The 24,168-nt window shown below is 44.9% G+C and overlaps 1 protein-coding gene across 1 annotated transcript in view; it reads right to left on the bottom strand.

Annotated features, from left to right (window-relative positions):
* The window catches only part of SLC41A1 (solute carrier family 41 (magnesium transporter), member 1), a 44,170-nt gene that overhangs the window by 4,170 nt on the left and 15,832 nt on the right, over window positions 1-24,168 (bottom strand). Inside the window, exons 4-10 of the mRNA XM_015417022.1 lie at window positions 15,463-15,534; window positions 14,951-15,095; window positions 14,702-14,848; window positions 13,597-13,744; window positions 12,225-12,304; window positions 11,903-12,037; window positions 10,346-10,494 (exon numbers count right to left, since the gene is read on the bottom strand). Coding sequence (XP_015272508.1) covers window positions 10,346-10,494; window positions 11,903-12,037; window positions 12,225-12,304; window positions 13,597-13,744; window positions 14,702-14,848; window positions 14,951-15,095; window positions 15,463-15,534 — 876 coding nt within the window. The remainder of the gene's footprint in view (window positions 1-10,345; window positions 10,495-11,902; window positions 12,038-12,224; window positions 12,305-13,596; window positions 13,745-14,701; window positions 14,849-14,950; window positions 15,096-15,462; window positions 15,535-24,168) is intronic.

Here is a 24,168-nt window from a genome sequence, read left to right as displayed (position 1 = left end):
GAATAAAATAGGTGGAGAGAGAGAGAAAGAAAGTAAATAGATGGGGGAGGGAGGGAGAAGGAAGTAAGAGAGGGAAAAGGGAGAAAAAGAGAAAGTAAGATGGAAAGAAAACAAATAGATGGAGAGGAACAAAGGGTAAATAGAAAGACAGAGAAAGTAAAACAAAGAAAGCAAAGATGGGAGAAGAAGGGGAAGGAAAAAAAGAGAAACAAAAAAGCTAATAGATGGAGATGGAGGAGAGAGAGGACGGAAGGAAGGAAGAGAGAAAGAGAAAGGTGGAAAGAATGAAATAGATGGAAAGGAGGGAGGGAGGGAGATGGGGAACAGAAACAAAGAAAGCAAATAGATGGGGGAGGGGGAAGAAAGAGAGAAAGAAACAAAGAAAGCAAATGGATGAAGGAGGGAAAAGAAGGAAGGAAGGAAGAAAGAAAGAAAGAAAGAAAGAAAGAAAGAAAGAAAGAAAGAAAGAAAGAAAGAAAGGTGAAAAGAAAGGTGGAAACAAAGTAAATAGATGGGGGAGAGAGGAAGGAAGGGGAAAAGACAGAGAGAGGTGGAAAGAAAACAAATAAATGGAGAGGGAGGGCGAGAGGAAGGGAAAGGTGGAAAGAAAGCTACTTTAACTTTAAATGTGTTCTCCAAGCCCCCTCCCACACCAGATGGTTTGGCTTGGAGAATGGATTTAAAGGGACAAATGCCTTCTCCAAGCTGGTGGGTGGGGGCTTGAAGAACGCCATTTTTAAATGTGTCCTCCAAGCCCCCCACCCTCACTGCCATGCCAGCTTGGTTTGGAGAAGGGATTTAAAGAGACAAATGCCTTCTCCGAGCCAAGCCAGCCGACCAGTGTGGCGGGGGGGGGCTTGGAGAACACATTTAACTTTAAATGGGGAGGGAGAGGAGAAAGAGAAAGAAAGGTGGAAGGAAGAGAGGGTGGGTGGAAAGAGGGTGGATGGAAAGAAAGTGGAAAGAAAGCAAATACATGGGGAGAGGAAGGGAGAGGTGGAAAGAAAGCAACTTTAACTTGAAATGTGTCTTCTAAGCCCTCCCCCCACCAGCTGGCTTGAAAAAGGGATTTAAAGAGACAAATGCCTTCCCCAAACCAGCTGAGGGGGAGCCTTTGAGGACACATTTAAGTTAAAAATGCTTTCTTTCTCTGCTCCCCCCCCCACCTCAAGCCTACCTAGGGAGGGGAACACTGGCTGGGGAAGGGAAGACTGATTGAGGAGTCATGCCTCTCCTTCATTTTCACAGCCGCCCTGCTGGGAGCTGCACGATATGTGTAAAAGAGCCGCATGCGGCTCCTGAGCCACAGTTTGGACTCCCCTGTTAAGAGTACACAATGGTAGCTAGTTAGTTCGTACACACCAGCTGCTCCTCCTGCCTGCCCCACTAAGGGTGTGGTCACATGGCAAGCTTACCGTGATTTGTTCCCGCTGTAGATTTGATCTGGAATTTTTTTTTCAGGTTGGGATGACCACACATCCCTCCCAGCCCCGTAGCTAGGGAATTCTTTGGGAGGGGGCCTTGGGGGGGCCTGCCAGCTAATTAAATGGAAGTACAGTGCAGGTGGTAAGTTGGAGCACTTTGGGGGCAGCCCTGGAGGGAGGGGGCCCAGAAGAAACACAAGGGGGCCGGGCCCCGTGGGCCCCATGTTAGCTACGGGCCTGATCCCTCCCTGAACCACTTGCATTGCACAACGAGGCTCCAGGCACCGTTCAGATAGCCGTGCCGCTGCTTGGGTGGCACGGTTGTTTTTTTAAAAAATTGGCTTTACGCATGGCTAAATCACACATGGCTAAATCACCGCTCCCACTGGGACTCGCCGTACTCCCTTGTTCTTATAGGTCTCCCCCCTAACAGCAAACAAAATTAACCGGCAACATACAACTGAGCATTGGAGTCTATATGTGCGCTTGAACGTTTATACATTGAATTTATTCGGTGCAGGATTGCTCATGTGCACAATGATGGAAGTTTGTAAAAAAAACATTGCGAGAAGGACGTTCAGATGACCTTATTGCGATCATTGCGAAAGATGGCTGTCCAGATCGGCGAAATCATGGATTCAAAGTGCAAATATCCGGAAAGTACTTGATTTCCCGGGTGTAGGAAAACCTGCTAGGGAACCAGGAGGATTGCGTGAGTGAGCCCACTTCGGTGCGGGAGACGGATGCAGCCATCTGATCAGCAATTTTAAATGCGAGAGGGAACAGCGGTGAAACTCAATCAAAATATGGAATTGTTTTATATGGTTTTAGCTGTATTTTATGGATTGACTGTGAGTCGCCCTGAGCCTGCATTGCGGGGAGGGCAGGGTATAAATATGATAAATTAATAAATAAAATTACTGTGTGACCACAGCCTAAATCTCTTCAACACATGAGCTTACCAATCAACACGGCAGGTGATCCACCTCAACAACAGCCACCTGCACAAACTGACCACTCACCCTGCTGATGTGATCCCTGCTTGCTGTTCCCTCCTCTTGTGGAGGGAAGGCAAGAGACAGACAGAAAGGTCACCCTAGAGAATCGAGAGAAGCCAAGGCAGCCACTGACTTCCTCATTCACTTTGAGGCTGCAGCTGTTGCCCGATAGCAGGAGTTTTGCCCTTCTGCAAATAGTGTCTGAGTGTATGGGTGTACATGCACACACAAAGTACTTCATTGACAGAGGCACTGTGCATAGTAAGCTTTCAGAAGAGGTTTACAGGAAGTTATTCAGCTCTCACTGCAGGCACCAGCTGCTAAGGGCTGTGACTGTCCCAGAGCCACAGTCTTTACTGAAACAGAACCTCTACTTTATGGACCTTTGACCACATTCTGAATGCTGCATCTTTGGAATGATAGCTGTGTTAGGGGAAACTCCCTGTACAGAGAACGTGGGAATGTTACATTTTAAGATGAGCTTTCCTGCTTCTTAAGTGCCTGTGAGCCTGTCAGGGGGCTGCAGCCTATATTTAGCATCTGCATTTCTCTTCATGATGATTCATTTCCACCAGCTTTAGTTCAGCTCCACCGCCACCCCGAAACACCTACTTCAACAAACATTGAGTGGGAAGTCAGAGTAGGTTGGAAGATCCCCTCCCACATTGTTAGCCCAAGAATTATGCAAAGCCCAGATCCCACAGAAGACAAGCTGAGAGTGATCAGCATCTCCATCATTCATTCTGCCCAACTTGTCAGTCTCTGTTGTGCTGGGTCAAGGGAGAGAGGAAAGTCAAATGAGACACTGACCACCTTGCCTTCCTGCAGGCAGGCTGATTAGTGCCATCCTGGAGGCATGCAACCTCCCTTGACAGACAGTTCAGATGAATTTTAGTTTCAGACGAAGCGACTAAAAAACCCCTAACCTCATTTTACAAGACATTCAACAGTCATTCTAAGTTATTAGAACCAGAAGTATCCAAACATCTGTTGCTCTTTTAATGGCAGTTTCATCTCTATTCACTTACAAAGCTGAGCAGCTCCAAACTATTTGTGTGTGTGTGGGGGAGAATTTAAACAAAGCGAACACTACACATAATTTGCAGGCTGAAATGGAACCTTAAATAGTACTTCAGATTGCATAATTTATTCTGCATTTAAAGCTACTATATGTAATTTATTCATGTTTTGCTAAATCTGAGGAAGATCACTGACTGATCACTGCTGAAGCTTAGAAAGTCCAGTTCTTAAGATAATTATCTGTTGGAAAGCTTATTTCTACCATTGTTTTGGATTCCAAGAGTTCTCCAAGTTATCTGCACAATTCCAAGCATATATTTGCAGCCATAAGGGCTAGACATTTCTTGTTAGAAAAAGTGTGCTGAGATTTTCAGGGGAAAAGTACATCGAATTTAGGAAAGTAAATTTCACCTTAGCCACTTAACAATCAACATAGGAAGACAGCATAGAAATAAATAGGATAACGAAAGAGCCAAGTGGAATGGTGTTTCTTTAAGCAAATGACAGAAAAGTACTGCAACTATTTTAAGTGCTTATTCTGCTTATTTGGAGGAAAACACCTAGAAAGTGCCTCGTTGTTTATACAAATATCTACTGGTGTTTGGACTAACCTGTAATGTTGAGTTGGAAATCCAGATGGCCTATAAGATGAAAAACTAGATTTTATAGCAGTATTACAACTGCAATGACTACAGTCTTCCAGCTTGGATTCCAGGATATCCTAAAGTCTCATTTAACTTTGCTTTCAGCTTTAAAGGTCTGGAAATTATTTAACTTATGTCTACTTCTTCTGCTGAATTCCTAACTAATGAGCATATTTTCCTTATAACTGCAGAAGGTTTGAAACATTCTGACTGCCAGTGTTAAGTAAAGAGGTGCCATTGCTTCAGTAACTGAGGAGTATCCTCACAAACCCTGCCTTCTGGGCCCTTCCCTTCAGAGGTGAGTTGGGTTGACAACTAGAGACAGAGCTTTTCCAGTACTGCCACATCTCTTGTGGAATGTCCTTTGACCTCACCTAGCAATTACATTGCTTTCTTTTAAGTGCCAGGCCAAATGTTTCTGTTCACCCAGGCTTTGAATTAAGTTTTTTAAAAAACATTATTTTAGTCTGGAAACAGCTATTTTAAGCTGTCTGCGGTCTGTTTTTATTATCTATGTTTTTATGCTGGCATGTTTTTAATGCTGTATTTTAATTAATATAATTTAATGTTTTGTTTTGTTTTTTTAAGCCACCTCAGACAAGCTGCTGGAGAGGTTATGTTCTAAATAAACTACCCTGTTTCCCCGAAAAAAAGCCCTACCCCAAAAATAAGCCCTAGCAGGATTTCTATGCATTTGTGGTATAAGCCCTAGTGTGTCTTCTTGAGAAAAAATAAATATAAGACAGTGTCTTATTTTCGGGAAAACACGGTATGTTTAAAAATCTGGGTGGCCATTTAGTTGCCATAATTCAACTACCTAAAGCTACTGGTTTGCTGTACGATTTTTTCAAATTCTTTAAGTATGTTTTCTACTTTTGAGATATAAGAAAAGCTTCAGTTTGCAAGAATTTGAAAAACCTGTGTTTGTAGCAACTAAAAACACTTATTAAAAAGTGAAGTTTGAATGACACAGGGATTTAAATAACCAAGTGGAAGCAATGAAGAAAACAGAACAGTGGTGCTGTGGAAATAAATTTCATTCACTCTATCTGCCCCAACATGTTTCACTCAGCACTTCCTTGGGGGGTGTCTATATAAACAATAAACAAAAAACATAAGATTTCCCAATACTAAAAGACATATTAAAAGGTTATACATGTAAAGAAATATGTTTTATGTAAATGTATTTATGAAAAATATAAAGACAGGGCCCTTGAGCATGTATAAAGTTCATTATGATGTTTTGAAAATGTAGTACACTTAGCAAAATAATGTAAACATATTAGAGAACAGGAAAATATAGGAGCAATATGATATAACTAGCAGTAAAGCCCGTTGTGAAAGCAATACAACGAGATCTAGAAAGAGGCTCTGGGGCAGTGCTCTGGCTTTGGGCAAACAGTGTCAATTTGCTGTGGTGATCTCAGCAGGGTATAATGACAGAGTCCACTGTTTTCTCCAGAGGAACTGATCTCTGCTACCTGAAGAGCAGTTGTAATTGTGAGTGATCTGTAGCCCTCACCTGGAGATTGGCAGCAATTGTTACCCAGGACAAAATGGCTGGTTTGGAGGATGTAGTCTATGGCATTCTACCGGTCTGAGGTCCCACCCCTCTGCAAACCCCACCCTCTCCAGGCTCCACCCCTCAAATCCCCAGGAATTTGTCAGCATGTAGTTGGCAACCCCATCTCCTTCCCAGCTAACCATCAACCTACCATTATCTGCCCCTTTGACTTCAGCTGACTTCTGCCCTCCCTTCTGCAGAGCAGTTGTAATTCTGAGTGATCTCCAGCCCTCACCTGGAGATTGGCAACAATGGTTCCCTATGTGGGACTGACTGGTTTGGAGGGTGGAGTCTATGGCAGTGTACCTGTCTGAGGTCCCACCCCTCCTCAAACATCACCCTCTTCAGGCGCCATCCCTCAAATCTCCAGGACTTTCCCATCTGGAGTTGGCAACCCTATCAGGACTGGCCCCAATGTGTTTTCTCCCAAAGGCCAAAGTAGGTGACAGGACCAAGCTTAGTTGCCTACCAACAGGCACTGAGGGGAATGTAGGGTTGCCAGCTCTAAGGAGGGAAATACCTGGAGGTTTGGGGGGTGGATTCTGTAGAGGGCAGCATTGGGCGGGGGGGGGGCGGAAGGACTCAGCAGGTATAATGTCATAGGGTCTACCCTCCAAAGCATCCATTTTCTCCAGGGGAACTGATCTCTGTCATCTGGAGATCAATTGTAGCAGTGGGAGATCTCCAGGTCCCACCTGGAGATTGGCAACCCTAGGGGAAAGTCAGCTGCACAGCAGGGGGTTGAAGAGAATGGTTTGATGGCTGATGGGCCAAGATTGGCAACAATAGTTCCCCAGGAGCCCCATCGTAAATGCACCAAACAATTCCTAAAGATTTTCCAAAACACTACTCTGTCAATAAATTGCAACACTTTAAATTAGCACCAAAGCTTTAAGATCTCTCCAGCTGTCACCTGGAGACTGGCAACAGCTTGTCTGGAGTGTGGGCAGTATGGCATTGTATGTGTCTGAGGTCCCCCTCTTCCTCCTCCTCCTCCTCAGACCCCACCCTTAGCAGGCTTCATCCCTAAAATATCCTGGAAGTTTCCAACCTGGAGTTGGCAACCCTATGTCCTTTCCTGGCAACCAGCAGCCAACCTTTATCTGCCTGTCTGTCTTAAGTTTTACAACCCCCTCCCCACAGCCTCTGCCTAGGGAAAGGGCAGCTGACATCATTCTCCTCTCCCCTATGAGGTATGTTATGCAACTGAAAATTCCAACTGCCTTGCGGGGGGGGGGGGGTTTGAGGGGTGGAATGGAGGGAAGTCCAATCAGCTTCCATATGCAAATGACCTTGGAACGCTGGGCGGGACTGCACAAAGCAGCCAGTCAACCCAGCCAGTGTCTTCTGAGTGGCAGTTCTTCCGGCCAAACACTAAAGGCGGGCATTTTAGAACGTTGGTCCCCACTATTCAATTATTATAAGGGAGAGATTGTACAAATTATATTAAACTGAGTACAGTGATCCATTGCAAACAGAAAAGTTATCAAAACTAACCTGCACTGTTCTAAAGTCAGACAACTGTGAACAAAAAACTGCTGCCCTTGTATGCATTTATCTAAGTAAGGGCAGGGCAGGCCAAGTAAAACTCTCATTTAACCCATGTGGTGCCATAGTTGTTAACTGAAAATTCCACTCACTCTTTTCTGAGGAGGGTCTTATCCAGGGCTATTTTTGGGCAGGAACACACAGGAATGGAGTTCTGGCTGGCTCCCAAGTTGGCCACACCCAGCAGGAACTCATTAGCATAATAGGCCACACCCAACAGCAGAAACTCATTAGGACTGGCGACATTAGGGGTGTGTGGCCTAACATGCAAAGGAGTTCCTGCTACAAAAAAAGCCCTAGGTTTTCACAACAAACAAGGTAAACAGAATAAGAAGCAAAAGGTGGGTGTGGCTGGATGACCATACTTCTGGTAACGTGGGGGTGTGGCCTAATATGCTTATGAGCTATGCTGTCAGAGGTGTGGCTGGATATGCTAATGAGTTTCTGTTGTTGGGTGTGGCCTATTATGCTAATGAGTTCCTGCTGGGCTTTTTCTACAAAAAAGCCCTGATCTTATCATTATGGCTGTGTGACCTATAAATTGCCCCAAAAGAAAAATCTTTGGGAGCATGGATTTGTTCTAAGAAATGTTGCCCCATTTTTTTTAAATGCTAGATGCTGTGTTTGTGTTCACCAATAAGCCCCTTTAATTTCCTTTTTGGTTTCCCAGTATAAATTTCACTGCATTTACACTTAAGTACACTGCATAATTTGAACTGCATGTTGTAAAATAGTTTAAAGTATATTTCTTATTATCATGTGGACTGATCGTCAGAGTACTGGTAAATTTACAATAGGCACAACTGTTACATGGGAAATGGCCGGATAGAAAGTTTGATCCCGGCAACATTTTCTGTAGGTTATCTGGTCAGGCTGTGTTACTGTGTTACAGTTTCTCTCTTAAATTGCCAATTCTCTAAAAAGCAACAGCTGGTTTTTAAATCACAAGATGGTATATCATATCATTCTGTAGTGTTAAATATCACAGAAAACAGTTTCAAAATCATAACAGCAATACTTGTCACCAGGGAATTCAAAAATTCTAATGCTAGATGTGGACACTATTCAAAGAAAAGTGATATCACAAGGTAGTCCTACAGAAGAGCTACCAGTTTTAGAAGATGGCACTACACATATCTCTTAAAGACAGTGAATAGCTGATTCTATAGCATACTTATATTATAGGTAATGCTGCTGTAATAGGCAACAGAGATTCTAGTGTGTTAACTGCAGCCACGCTGACCTACGTGCAACATTAGAAAAAATCACATCTTTCGGAATGCAGGAAAATACGACAGTTAAAAAGAGCTCGGAGTTATTTTCCTTAATTAAAACAGTAGTTAAACTGCTATGCAGTACGAATGCTTGGACCTTAGCAATCTCTTAGGAGAACTGCACTGAATCTCCAGCCCAACCACACCCTTAAGGGAGAGAGGGGCAATTTCTGGCCAAGTATGGTCTGTGTTTGGTGTAGTGGTTAAGTGCTACAGTTTGGTGTAGTGGTTAAGTGCGCGGACTCTAATCTGGGAGAACCAGGTTTGAGTCCCCACTCCTCCACTTGCACCTGGCTGGATGACCTTGGGCAAGCCATAACTCTAGCACAGCTGTTCTTGAAAAAGAGCAGTTTCTGTCAAGAGTTCTCTCAGCCCCACCTACCTCACAGTTTGTCTGTTGTGGGGAGGGGAAGGGAAAGGAGTGTGTAAGCCGCTCTAAGACACCTTTGGGTAGTGAAGGGTGGGGTATTATTCCAATCTCCTCCTCCTGTGTTCATTATCCATTTACATGAATGGATATAATTAGTTCATTTAAAATATAATATATATATTATATTATATATAATATAACAGAATTTAGACATGATAGCTAAGATGCCATGGGGGAAAAAAACTCTGTAAAGGAAGCAAATAAAGGAAATCATGGAGTTGGCAGGTACCTCCAGGGTCATCTAGTCCAACCCCCTGCATAATTCAGGAAATTCACAAATATATCCCCCCCACAACCCCAGTGACTGCAGCTCCATGCCCAGAAGATGATGAAAAACCTCCAGGATCACCAGCCAAAATGGCCTGGAGAAAAATTGCTTCCTGACCCCCAAAGTGGCAATCGGCATTTCCCTGGATGTGTAAGAAAGGGCCACAAGAACTGAGCACTGATGCAACCCGTCCTGCCCTCCCTCTCATAATCCACCTAAATTCACAGAATCAGCACTGCTGACAGATGGCCGTCTAGCCTCTGCTTGAAAACCTCCAAAGGAGGAGGACTTTTACTTGGGAGTTAATTTTTAGTAGAACTCAATTTGCCAGGATTTTTTTAATAGTACTATATTAAGACTGATGAGGGACTATCGTTTTATTTATGTTTTCTACCAATTTAGCAGTGCTACCATGTTTTAAAGTGGAAGTGACCAAAGTTCATGAAAAATTATATCAAGAACTCACATCATGTGCCAGTTTAACACCACACTTAACTGCCACGTAGTAATGCTTCTGCCACCTCCTTCACCCTGGATGTTACTGCTCTCAAATGCTATACTGGAATGCAGAAGGAGTGGATTTTAATTCAGAAACCTTCCAAGCATCCTTTCCTATGGAAGAACACATGCTAGCCCACAAACAATCCAGATTAATGGTCCCTTGCACTAAAAGCCACTGTACTAAAACAATATCCAGCTCTGCCAGTTCAAAGAGGCTGCCCAGGAAAGGCTTACTAAGCTCATTTCAGGGTTATTTTCAAAGAAAGCATCACTCCCTTAGGGTTGCCAAGTCACGGCGGGGGATTATATGTCTTCACAGAATTTGTGCTATGGGGACGGCGAGACGCATTGCATCCGCTGTCGCCAGGATGTGACGCTATGCGTTGCTCTGGCAACGGGGCTCCAAACAGCCCCGTTGCCAGAGCGACACGTAGCGTCATGTCCTGGTGACAGCGGTGCAACGCATCTCGCCGTCCCCGCAGCACAGATTCTGCGAAGACATGCGGATCCCCCACCGCGATTTTGTGAGATTTGGTAAGCCTACACTCCCTTAACTGTAAGAGATGGTCAGCTTTCCATAATCAATAGATAATCTGCACCTACTCGCCAAGCCACATCCAAGTCACATGTTGATCACTGGCAATACATGCCAGGCAACCAGAGCCAAGGCTTACCTGGAGAAGTGCTGCTGTCATGTAGAAAACTATAAAGATCAAGGTGAGTGTTGTGTGGCCACCCCGCATGGAACTGATGGTGTAAAGGAAAATCAAGTGGCCAGGAACCACAAGAAGAAAGAGCACCCGAGCAGACTGGGAATTCACATCGCGGCTGCCAGTCAGAGTAGACAATACCGAAAACGACAGCCGGAGGGTCTGACCCAGAATAAGGCGGCTCCCTGTGTATTCAGCGTGTGATAAGGGACAGGTTCGCCAAAGAGCCAAGAACGCGCCGCCTCTTACCTCGTCCCCTTCGTGGGGCTGGTAGTCAAAGCACAGCGGCGGGCAGTATGCGGCGGGGTTGGCCTCCATCAAGCGTGACTTATCCGCCAGAGGGTCCAGCGTGTCCACCGTGCCTTCGATGGTGCAGAGGCCCTGCTGCCAGGAGGCCTGGGCCCGGGACTCCGCTGCCAAGTACGTCTTCAGCACTTTGCCCAAGGAAAGGTGGAAGCCCAGGTCGAAACACTGGGGAGGCGGGAGAGAGGGGGAGAAGACGCATCATCGCGGGTTCAAGTCGCAGCCTCGCTACAGAAGTTCCAAAAGGAAGCTGCCCTCCTTCATTATTTCAGCCTCAGTTCTGGTCAATTGGACAGAAATGCATGTGATTGTAGATGCTAGCAACAAATCTGAAGTCCCGCGAAACAGGAAAGAAAATGTATTGAACTCTTACAGTGTAATTTTTTTCAATTGCACAACTGCATTTTATTCCTGGACTAGATATGAAGTTAGTTTGGTTTATCAGGGATTATAGAAAGATCAAAACTCGCAGGCAAAAGTCCCTGAAGGGTACCAACCTGTATCATAGAGAAATGCTAATAAGGGAACCCATCCAGACTTACTTCTTTAAAGGAACTGTCTGTATTTAGGATTTTTCCTCACCTCCATGAGGGCTATAAATTCTAAACAAATTTTATGTCAACTTCCCAACTCTCAAGATGGTTATAAAAAAAGATCAAGACTCCGCAAAAGGTACTTGATTCTGCATTACAAGGCTTATTCTTGGCTGCACTATATACGCACAGGCATATGAATTCTAGGTCAGACCACACTTTAGGGAGGCTGTAATGCAGAGCCCAGAAATCTAATACTGTGTTAGCAGAGATTTATGGACTGATCTAGACCCAACCTCCTGCATTACTATAGAAGCTAGCAGAAGATCTAGCAATGGAAAATTTGAAAATACGCAGAGCTGTTAATGAATTCCTTAATAATAGTAATTCAAGTAGTGCTATACTCCTTATTTACCCCTCCCCCATGTCTAAAGGGCTAAGGCAAATGAGACAGCAGGCAGAGAAGCATTTGGATTGATTTGCTACAGTACTAGCATTTGCAGATGTCCAAGCACTCTGGCTTGCATAACCAAGTTAACCTCCTATTCTACGCAGTTAACCTCCTATTCTACGCAGCAGCTCCATCCCAACCTCTTTAGACACTGCAACACAAAATAAAGTAGGAAAGGGAGGAAGTTCAAAGAACACAGGCTAGTCTGACCACTGCTATACATTTTAAGGTTACCTGAACTGAAGAAAGTACTGCAAGGGCTTGGACACTTGCGGGGAGCCATCTCTGAGGCCTCTCCAGGCATCCCACTCATGTGGAGGTAAGTGGAGATGCGGCTAGCCTGGACAGCAACAAGATTGCCACCAACACCTGCAGAAAGCAGAAGACACTAGGTATAGTAAGTCCACAGAAGCTGCTGTCTCTGTGCGAGCTCAGTTCTTTCCCCAAGGATCACATACGTGGCAGCTCCCATTCCCCTATCACATATGGTAGCAGAGCTATACAAGATTTAATTGGACTCTGCCATTTGTAGATACTGCCAACACAAAGAACTCACCATTGATAACAGGTGTGAAGACTGCCATCCCTGCAAAATTTGGATCCGACACAGTTTTACCCAAGATTAAACCTCCAACACTGCAAAAAAAATAATAATATATATATATATTTAAGAAAAAAGACCTGAAGAGAGAATAGGCCCTTAAATGCTTTAAAGGCATCCACAAATAGTCATTGCTTTAACTGTAACTACTAAACAGAATTTGTTTTCAGGGCAGCACTAAATGCAGGTTGGTAATTCATGCAGGTTTTTTCATTCAAAACACTCCCCCTCCCCATGTACAAAGGGCTTTTCACTCATGGAGGATCAACCATTTGCAGTCCACCCCTTGAAAAGGCAAATGAAGAGCAGAGATTACAAAATTTAATTGAACTGGATTTTGAACTGGACAAAATCCAATTGAACTGGATTGGCCAGGATCCACCCTTCCTCAGTCTGCTCACTGGACTGCATTCTATTCCAAGGGACTTCTGATGAGCAGTCTGAGCTTGTTAAAATCTGAGATGGTATATCTGCACTTGGAGATGAGTACAAGTTCCGGGAGTACTTCTGAAAACCCAGAATTTTGCACTGATGGGCTTGAAGAAGAGATCCTGGTGCTTAAACCTTCTTCAAGTTTTAGGACTGAGTCCTGCCCTCTCATCCCCCAGTCTCTGTAGCTCCAGTTCTACTCCTGAGGTTCTGCTACATCAATGTGTGCAAATATTGACAGAAGATCTTCAGACTGCATCTCCAGTAGAGAGGATTCTAATCCTAAAGATGACAGAGCTGCAGGAACTGCTTGTGAAGAGGCCATTGTAGGAGACAGATTTCATGGGGCCCAGAACCTGATCCGTGTGAATGACGGATGCGGCAGAAGCACCAGTGGCCAATCTAAACCTTGCCCAACTAGTATGCATTCTACATGCCATCCTTCTTTCAAGCAATTGTCTTTGGTGCCATATGCGATTTGGGAAAAACAATATTTTTGATTCAGCAGTTTTGCTTGCAGCTGCCCAATAGATTGTTGCTGCTTGTCTTATTTTTGGCTGCCAGACTGCTTGGCTAAGGAAGGGGTTCCCTACGCATCTGCCCAGGGCACATTTCATCTGGGGCTGGTAAGTACCCCAGTAACAATACATAACTATCACCACAGGGAGAAGCATGTCTTTTCACCGAATACAGAGATTAAATAGATGTGGATTTCAAAGAACATGTTTATAAGGCTATTTATCCTGATCAAGAGAACTACTTCAACCTCAGCCTTGGAATGGTTTACCCACTTCTCCTATGTTGTTTCCCCCACTCATTTTTAACCACCTTCTGGTAAGATTTTGAACAGAAGCCTACAGGCATCCTTCTCTGCAACAGCCACCTGCAGCCTTCCTACCTGCTAATAGCCATAGCAATGATGACTGGCTCCCAGCCAGAGTACAAAACCTCCCGGGTAGCTGGATTCCTCTTGGCGATGATGATCCAAAGGGGCAGCAGAGCAACAAAGAAAGCAAACACCAGAGGATTCACATAGGCTTTATCCTCTGAGTGGAAAGAAACAGGAGGTCAGAGAACAACCACTGCAGGGCAATGAGCAGGCATCAGATCCCACCCCACCCCACAGAAGCAGGCAGCAAAGTACCCCCTGTCCTGTGTTAACCTGACAGGGCTCTGATTCACATAGTATTTAAGCAGCTCTCAAGCACAGCTCAATGCTAGGAGTTCAACAACAAAGCCACTCCCTGCAATATACACAGGCAGTTTCAGTCCTAGCTGATCTCCAGCAGTCCACATGGCAGAGAGATAATTTCCAGCTATCAGTTGTGGAGTTTGTAGATAGGTTATTGTTTTAAGTGCAAGCTGACCTTTGGCTGGTGCTTAGTTTGACTCTCCACTAAAATGCTCTATGAGCACTAAGGAATTAACAATTAACACAGTGATGGTTAAGAGAATCAGCAGAGCAAGCACTGGAAGCTTACTACTGGATGTCCCCATGATGCGTTTGTAGTTCCCTAGTCCATGAGTAAGGCCAAAATTGTAAGTGCCACTGAAAGCACTTTGGGCTGGACATGTGAAACACAGGGAGGCAGTTCTAGATGTGTAAGCAGCAAATTTCTGATGTGTGACAAACAGAACAGCAGCTTTAAACACAGTAATACCAGGTTTCTGAATCAGATGGCCCCACATAAAGAGCAGTTCGCAATCACACTTCAAAGCTTCTGTGCTTTACAGTGCATATGTGATTTGGGGCTGACAACGGAAGAGAGGAAAGTTTGCTCTAGAAGAGGGAGCATGCATCCACAGTGAGCTCCTGGTTTGCAAACCATGCATTGCAGAAAGTCAGCAGTATCTCTGTACTGGACTAGTGCAGCATCAAATGCACCTTAAGAACTAGATGGGGGGATGGGTTAGGATTCCAAGGTAATTTGTAGTTACTTCCTTATGGCATCTAAAATATGCAACATAAAAAAGAGGGCCATATGCAACCTCCTTTATCTTACCTAGTTCTATGTAGAGGCCCCAGCTGATCCCAGAAAGCAAAGCTAAAGTGATGAGATCACCCAGACTCGCAGCAATAGGTGTAGCCACATTGTCAGGGTTAATGCCCATCTTCCTAGAGCCGATGATTACGCCAATCATTATCATGCCTAGAGGACCAGAAAGAGGCAGTTTAGCCTTGTTGCAAAAGCAGTGCAGGTACTGAACACTTTCCCCTCTCCCTGCCCACCTTCAAAGAATTGCCTTCTTACCCAACACGAGGGAAGCTATGAAGGCTGTAGCCACACTACTGGCACAGAGAAGGATGGCATGGCCAATGCTGAAGTGTCCATCTGGGATCCAGCCAAATACCACTGCAGCAATTGACGCCAGAAAACCTACCACTGTTGCCTGAACCTAGAAAAAAAAACAGCCAGATATTAACGGAGGAGACCAAAAACAAAAGTTATGCTCCTGATCCCAGTCAGAAGGAAGCCATAACTCTGGCCAAGGGCTTGTGGCCTCATCACCTCTGCTGCTGGTGTCAATTCAGCCCTTTCCCTCTTGCCTGCCATTAGTGATGGGCCATGACTCGCTTTTTAGTAAATAAGAGAGAGAAAGAACTTCTTAGGTTGTAGCAATAGGCTGCTCAGCATTCTTTGGGACTGATAGCCACAGAGTGGTGACGAATCCCAAAGTAGCTAAATAAGACACAACCAAGGTTTCAGCCTCCTCATAAATTCCCCCCACTCTCCAAAGGCAGTGTTAGCGTCTGCAAACTTACCTGTATCAGAGCCATGTTCCCTATTATCATTCTCCAGAGTTCTTTAGGGGTGTCCATTTGCCCAATGTTAGCCTGCAAAACAAAAAATACCATGAAGTAAATAAGCTGTGTGTGTTGCAGCATGGTTTGGAATTCCACGTTTATCTACTGACTCTTCTTTTTGCTGCATGCTTTATCTCTTGCTTGTGATACACACTGATTTGGACTTTACTAATTAATCTGTGAAGAACTGATGGTTAGAGAGTCTCTTAAGTCTACTAGAGCTTTCAGGAACTGTTTTCAATCACATCCCAACTACACAGGATTTAATGCCTCCTCAGAACTAGGTTCAGAAGCAGAGAAGACCCAAATTAGGACAAAGTTCTGCATTTGCAATAGCATTTCCTTATGCATCCAGATCATCAATATTCCAAACTGCAACTATCTAAACAGAAATCCACTATTTATTTCATTTCATGTATACACTGCTCTTCTTTCCAAAGGAGACTCAAAGCAGCTTACACATTTCTCTTCTCCTCCATTTTTATCTTCACAACATCTCTGTTGAGATGGGTTAGGCCAACAGTGTGTGACAGCCCAAGGTCACCCAGCAAGCTCCCACAGCATAGTGGGGATTCATACCCAGGTCACACAGATCCTAGGCCAACACGCAAGCCACCAGACCACACCATTTTCCTGCCATGCAGGCTGCCTCTTTGGTCTAATTTAGGGTGGAAAGCTGAGTTCTGTTGGCATTTGAAGCTTTTTTGCAGTTCAAGGTTCAAATAAGCAAGAACAGAAGCCCCTGCCCCAAGACTCTCAGCAAATACCCAGAAAAGCTGCTGATACAGGCATCTACCTTGTACGAAGCATGAGCTATTATTTCTGGCTCACAAATGATTGGTCATGTTGACTCAACTGCTTGTGAAAGGGGCTCAAGGTCTCATATGGAAGAAGATCGGAGTGACACCAGCGAAAAATAAGAGCAAATAAAGCACATGTGAGGTAGTTACCCATTGAGCACGGGGTGATTTTGCAATATCTGGGGTCCTGAATCAGTAGGAATACTTGTGGTGTCTTCAGTTCCCTAGCCAAGGAAAAACTGTGCTATCCTAGATCACAGAAAAGACTCAACGCAAGGGCTCCAAAATGGACTGCGAGCTTCCCCAAAACACATAAAGTTCAAAATGAAGTTATTAATGGCAATGTGCTAGATACCTAGTACTAGGCAAACTTGAATCTTTTGCCCAGAAACAAGGAACTGCTGGAAGAACTCTCAATCTATAACATTAATATATGCACCATTTCTCTTGGTGACAGTCAGGATGTAAGAGGAAATAGGACCCAGTTAAAAGTATTTGTACCTCACCTTTCATGCAAAAACTGCTATAGGTTTGAGATACAACCCCATGTCACTACCCAACTACTGCTGCTTCATCCAAGGTTGAATTTTCCAGATATTTCTTACATCACACCAGTGGCTCTGTAGTCAGTATGTAGGCTAGAAACAGGCTTTGCCTAAACTCAAAAGATATATAAAGAATCCACGTTTCATAGAATGAGATCACTTCTTAAAGCATCCATCAGATAAATCAATAAGAGTACAGCCAGCCATGGCAGCTATGAAATTCTGTATAGCCTCAAGTAAACGTTACCTTAAAGAGCTTGTTGATAGCTGTGGTGCTACCCATTATGCAACTACTCTGTGATTTTTTTCTCCCCTGGGATCAAGTAGCATCATGCCTAAACTGAGCAGGGTTCTATTTCCCTTCTAATCCCTGCTGTTACTCAAGACCAACTCTGTAATTCCATGTCAGCTATCAATCATGAAGACGTCGAAGGTACATTCTACCAAAGACACATGGCCAATCTGAGCAAAGCAGTTTCTCTCCACTGAGAGAAGAACCAAATGCTGCAGACAGATATTAAAGAAGCAATTTGGAAGAAAGAGTAAAAACTATCTAGGTTGCAATCTTATGGAACCTCCAGAATACGCCAGCCCACTCTCTCTAAAGAAGCACCAGAATAGTAGCATATTTTTTTACAGAGAAAACCTAAAGGATGGTTTGCAAAATGATTTTCTCCACCCAAGGAGTAGCCAAAATATGTAACTTGTGAGTCAGATAACACAACCAGCAGCTATCCCTGCTAGCATGGTGGCAGGCTCAAGTTCCACCGTGACCAGCCATTTCAACACACTGCAGCTATATGAAGTGGCTTCTGGTGTCGCTTTCCCTTCATGTCTCATTTCACCAGGTCATGCAGGATGAAGGTTAATAAAACTTAATCAGAACTAGAACTTCCAGCAAACAGAATAGACTTATGATGGCTCTACATCTGGCTAATGCCAGTGAGAAGAGTGGAACACAAGACGTTACGTTAATTCAGTGCCAAAGGGACTGTTGTGAACTTGGCTCAGAGAGGCCTTGCAATTAGGTTAAGGATCAACATAGCTGCCACTGCTTACAACCAGGTTAACTTTTAATCCCCTGAACAGGATGGGAAAAAAAAACCCTTAAAAAACTATTTGGGGATCCTTAATGTGCAGATAATGAGAACTGGTTCTAAGTTTTCTTTCCAAACAGCAAGCTCAGCAACCAAATTCACAGAAGGCTTACTTTAGAAACCCTTTCTGGGTTCCCAACCCCCATAAGTGAGCTCTCCTTGGATGTCTTTCCTTAGAGAAAGAGTCCAGGTTATTCCAGCACACACACATCCAAACTGTAGCCCACAGAGAGGTGAACTTATTTAATAGTCTAGGGTTTTACCCCAACCTGTGCCAAAGAATCCTGCTGTGTAAAACATTAACATATTTAATTAAATTGCGTCAAGTTGGGATGGAATGTTTTCCAAGTGTGAGCCTAGCCTCTTTGTGCCAGTACCAGCTTTTCTAACACTTGTCTTCTTCAGGCCCTTTCATGTACCTAAACTATGTCAGGAAAGCACAAGTCCCAATAGACAGACAGAATGCTGGTTATGTGTTTGCTCACTGCCTCTACATATATGCTGAGACATTAGAGCCAGTTGTGACTTCAACTTATATTTGTAAGCAGGTGTGTCCTTAAGAGGAGGCACAACAAAGGGCTGATTTTGGCACTGCCTAGGATAGTGCGGTGGCTCAAGTGGTTAAGACGCTGAATGCAGGCTGTGGAAGGTCAGTAGTTCAGCAGTTCGAGACCCGAGTGTGCCGCATGACGGAGTGAGCTCCCATCTCTAGTTCCAGCTCCTGTCAACCTAGCAGTTCGAAAGCAAGAAATTGCAAGTAGATAAATAGGTACCACTTCGGTGGGAAGGTAACAGCGTTCCGTGCGCCTTGGTGTTTAGTCATGCCGGCCACATGACCACGGAAACGTCTTCGGACAGCGCTGGCTCTTCGGCTTTGAAACGGAGATGAGCACCGCAACCCTAGAGTCGGACTCAACTGGCTTTCGAGCAAGGGAACCTTTACCTTTTTAGGATAGTGGAGAGAATGGAAGAACACAGCCAAAAGCCTTCCACATCCCACTGGGACGTTCTCCTGCACAATAATGGGAAGAAACATCATTTGTATTTTTTTTTAATCTTGGACACGGAGATATCGGGGGGGGGGGGGGTCAGGCATTGGTGTATCTACCTACAGGTGGCAAACTTTCCTTCCTTCTGCATTCATGGGATCCTGGGTCCACACCTGTCTACTGATTCCCAGCTTCTGCCCATCCCTAGTTTACAGTTTTCTTCAGTGAAAGTCAAAAGGCTGCTTCTGTTGAGTAGTTCTGAATCCAGGGGGAAAAGAATGCAATCCCATCTCAGCCCTGATGTAAGGAGCTACCTTATTTCAGAGTCCAATCTAGTATCCGCAGCCCTGTAGCTAAGAAGTTTTTGGGGAGGGGGCCGGAGGGGACCCACCAGCCAATCAAAGTTAATTAAATTTTCAATTGCTGGGACTCTTAAGGCAGCCCCGGTTGCAACCAAGGGGGGAGGAGAGCGCCGCCACCAACAGCAAGGACAGCCCTGGCACCGCCCTCTCTCCACCTCTCTCGGCGACTGGCCGCCAGGGCAGGTGGGACCCGGCTGTATTGTCTGCAAGGTGCCTAGGGAGCCCCCCTCCCCTCTCCCTGCAGCCCGGAGTGCGACACCCTCATGGCCCAGTGACCGAGCCCCGTGGAGCCGCCTCACGTTTGCCACCCCCCAAGCCCCTGCGCAGGCCGAGCGCCCACCGCGCCCCCCCTCCTCCCCTCCCAGCCTCTGTGTGGCCCCCCCTTGCCCGCCATCCAGCCTCCTTTGTCTCCCCGGCTCCGCTCCTCGCGCCCGCTCTGACCCAGTGAGGAGCTGCCAGCAGCGCCACCACGGAAGGAGGAGGAGAGAGCGCGAGAGCCAGCCAGAAACCTTGGCTCAACACTTGGTGTTGAGGGAGCAGCCGTAGGTGGCACGGAGGGGGGAGGGGGCTCCCCTTTTTCTTCTTCTTTCCCTGACCCTCCCATCTGGACTCTTAAAAATTCCCGTGCTTTCTGGACAGAGTCAATCTTTTCTTTTTTATCCTTGATTTTGAAGGTTATGTCTTCTGGAGTTAACCATCTATATCCAATTGCATTTATCTGTAGAAAAAGAATTAATTCTTTACATTTCCTTCTCCTTTGTCTTATTTCAAATGGAATATCTTTTAATGTTCTGATGGTATTCTCCCCCATTTTCATTGGTGCTCCAGATACTGCTTTTAGGATTGTATCCCTCACATGCCTCTTCGAGAATCTTACCACAATTTCCCCAGGCAGATTATTTTTATTTATATATCCTGAATATGACTTATAGACCACATCCATTTTGTTTAAGAAGAGTTCCGCCTTCATATCTGTTACTGGGGCCAATACTTCACTCATTAGTTCCTTAAGATTCTCTCCCTTTGTCTCTGGCAAGCCCTGAAAGCAAAGAATCATATTAGCCTTTTCCATTTGTAGTTGTAGCAGTTGCTCTTCCGTAGAAACTTGCTTCTTTTCCAGCTTTTGAACTTTCACCTTTTCAGCCTTTTCATTTTAAGTGTCTCAGTTATCTGCGTCTGCTGCGTAGTGATGCACTGAGTCATTTTCGACATCTGATCCTTGAGGTTACTCATTTGGTCCAGTAGAGGGCGCATGGATTCTGCCAAAGTCTTTGCCAGCTCGATGGTTCCTTCCGGTTTAGGGCTCTCCGTTAGTTTCACTTTTGTTTCTCTTTCTCCGTCCTCTTCCCCACCATCTTTCTCAATTGTTTACTTTGAAAAATATTTTGAAAGTCTCTGAATATGCGCTCAAACGCCTGAACTCGCCTTGGTAAGTATTTCTTAACAGTTATACATGCTTTTTCTTCCGCTCCCCCCCCCTCAATTCACTCAAAAGTTCATGCGGTTAGGAAGCGTCCCTCCCCCGCCCGCTTTACTCGAAGTTTTTCAACATGGGGTAGGGAGCTTTCTTTTTCTCTTTAATCGCTCAGTCCGACTCACGTTCATGTCTGGTCTTCTGACCTCGCTTTGCGTCGTTTCGCCCACTCGATCTCCTACGCTTGCCCCGGTCAGCGTCACTAGGTCCCATTCGGGCACTGCGCAGGAAGGACCATTGGGACGGAGGAGCGCCTCAATTCACCCACAACGCGTAGGCGAAGAGGCGACTCCTCATAAGTCCCCTGACTAGGAGCCTTCCGCCAGGCTCCCTGGGGGGGTAACGGGCCAGCGCTCCCCCTCCTTCCTGCCGTGCACAGACTGCTTCCCCGGGAGGTCCAGGAGATGCGTCTGTCTAGCGTGCCGCCAACAACCGGAACAGATGTTAGCAGTTTTTATAGTTCTTCATGATAACTAGTATGGTTGTTATGTAATAGTTGATGTATTTACTAATAAAAGACTTTTTTTAAAAGTTCTGACTCGTAAATGTTTATGCTGGAATAAATGTTGTCAGGCTAGTGCCACTTACTACACTGCCACTACAGACTAAGATGGCTAGCCATCCAGAATTAACATTTAAGTAGTAAGGAATACTTGACATGCACATAGAGACATAATTTTTATTCTCATTCTACATCTTGTACTACAGATCAGTTTCTGAGCAATATCAAAAAATCAGCATATCCTCTGTCAAATTTGTGCAAGGTGTGATTTGTCTTACACAGCATGTATGCTGTTAATAAAAATGAAGTGAATCTATCTATATCTATCTATCTATCAAAAGAATTTATATATACAGAACCATGACATTTGTTCCAAAGACATGCTAAATTACTAGGGTGTCTTTGATATGTTGGATGAGATGTTTCTACTTGGGCAATGGCAATATTTGCATATATGTCACTACTTTGCTCAGAAGTTGAAGCCCTCCTCCAGCCTAAGGAGCCATCCCTCAACTTACACTCTTCCAGAATAAGAGCCGCTCAAGTCAGAGGAAGACTCCTTGGCCTGCAGGGAAACTCCAGACTTTGATGAGCAGAGTGGTGTGAAACATACCATAATGATCCATGGCAAAAAAAAAAGTGTTGCCATAAATAGAGTGATGTACTTGAAATGCAGCACACATCAGTTGTCTGTGTGCCCAAATGCAGAAGTATCAGGAGTAGCAAGGACATACTTGTCAAAACAGCATTTATAGAAACAGGGCATACTGACTATCTGAATACAGAAAAGTTATTTTAAACCATGTTGGGGGATGCACCTTCCTACCATACATCTGTGGTCAAACGTCTGCAGCACATCTGTGGTCAAACGTCTGGAACACTAAGGAACACTGAACCCAGTCTAGCTTGCACCATGTGCCCCTTTCCGAACTGCACTCAACACTGTAGAGATGAGCATGACTAGAGTGGGAGGAATTACTAAAGCGAGACTAAACTGTTATATTCTTTCTCCTATATCCTAAAATAATTAAATGGAAAAACAGGAGATTCTTGTTGCATTAGATGCTCTTCCCAATGGGCCAAAAATCCTTTCTATGGGAAGGCTGGGAGAGCCTCAAGAACACATTTAAATACCGGCCCAATCTAGTGGGTGGCTTCCCCAACAATTATTTTCGTTACTCTGTAAGACAGGCACCAGGAAACAAACAAACTCCATGTCCAAGACAACTTCGTTCCTATACCAGTGAGTTTAGATCACACCACTGGATCCAGCAGATTTAAGTTCCCTGAAAGGGCTTGCCAGAAAACAGCAAGAGGAGGGTGGGGAGCAGACAGGAAAAATGGTTTCACACAGCAAGGGGGAGTCTCATTTCCATGCCAAGGCTCTGCTGCTGTCAAACATTAAATTCTGCCAGGGTGCCACAGAAGCTTAAATGGTACAATTCTGACAGCCCCGTGGAAGGACAACTTAGTGAAGAATTACCAAAAGACCTCAAGTCAAGGTCAAGAAAGAATTTTGTGGTTAGAGTATTTACACAGGAAGTGGAAAAAAACCAAGGATAAAACTTCTAGTTTGGGAAAACCTGAAACAGATCTCTTAAGGCCTATTTCAGACACTGTTTCCTGCAGTTTCTTCCTTGAGGAATCATGAACAGAGATCAGTGTCTCAAAGGTGATGTTCATTACAATGGTTCTGCCTTCTGGAATATTTCTTTGTATGGTGACCTGGTCCCCTTCACTTTGCCCAAGATGACCATCAGAGCTGCTGGATGTCTTCCAGACCGCAGGACCTTGTTCATATACTGCACCACTTCAATTCAAGACTTGCACATTAAGAAGCTTGCACAAGGCATGTGGAAAAGGCTCCACTGGAAATGGTGGGTGAGGATAAGTCACTGGAAGTAGAACAAAACCAAAAACCTTACTGCATCTCTACAGACGATCTTTTTGAAGGGTGATAATTCCTTACATTCCTTAAGGATTGCAGATGTGCAAGAATCCCTAGGGCGAAGCAGTGGCTCATTACAGCTAAGAAGCAGGGAAGAACAGAATAGCAGCAGGTATCTCCAGAGAGCACAAATCAGTGGTTTACTCACTACCCCTTGTCAGAATTACAGCTGTGAGGAACTGACACTGGAGGCAGCTACTTATCAGATCCATCAGGTCAGCTATCCCATCAGATCAAGGCACACCAGTCAGTACCAGCTGGCAATGTGGCGCCCAAACTGACTTAAAAAAAGCAGTAAGCGAGACCAAAAACAGAAAAGGCTCCTTGTAAGAGGTAGCCATTTATGCCATGTCTCTTCCCCTCACAGGCTATGCAGGGATGGCTCCATTGCCTCACTTCCTACCCAGAAGTTGGCAAGAGACCTTGTTCTGGGCAAGTCAGTCACATTTTCAAACTTCTACAACAAAACCAACTGACCACACTTGGGTGAGCCTGTACACCTTCCTAACCAGAAATGGTCCTGGGTGGGGTGGTATTCGTCCTGCTGGGGGTTGCATAGGTACTGATAGCTACCTGTTATGTTCCCACAACGGAGAAAGCAGTGCTCCCCATCGGGGCCATTTCAAGTAAAGAAAATGACACAGGGGAAAAGGCCTAAGTCCCTTTCTCTAAAGGCTGTAGTCCTGCTCTGAATTGGGCCCTCGTGTACTTGGGGAACACAGAACTGCAGAATCTACCTTTCCACCCAACATGGGGGTATCCCTGGTGAAAACACTGTGCTGTTAGGCCCTTTGAAGATGAGGAAGAGAACACAACTCTGCTGGCCAACCAGGCCCTAACTGCTGAGGCTGCAAAGCTTGAGATCCGGAATCCATTTGCGTGCATTTTGACCCCACTTGTACAAGGGAACACAGCACAAATGAAGTTTTTGACAGAGAAGTGATATA

Source organism: Gekko japonicus, unplaced genomic scaffold (genome assembly GCF_001447785.1).
Source record: "Gekko japonicus isolate JY-2015 unplaced genomic scaffold, Gekko_japonicus_V1.1 scaffold522, whole genome shotgun sequence".
Taxonomy (NCBI): Eukaryota; Metazoa; Chordata; class Lepidosauria; order Squamata; family Gekkonidae; genus Gekko; species Gekko japonicus.
Note: the sequence above shows the minus strand (reverse complement) of the source record. Positions and strands in the feature narration are given on the sequence as shown.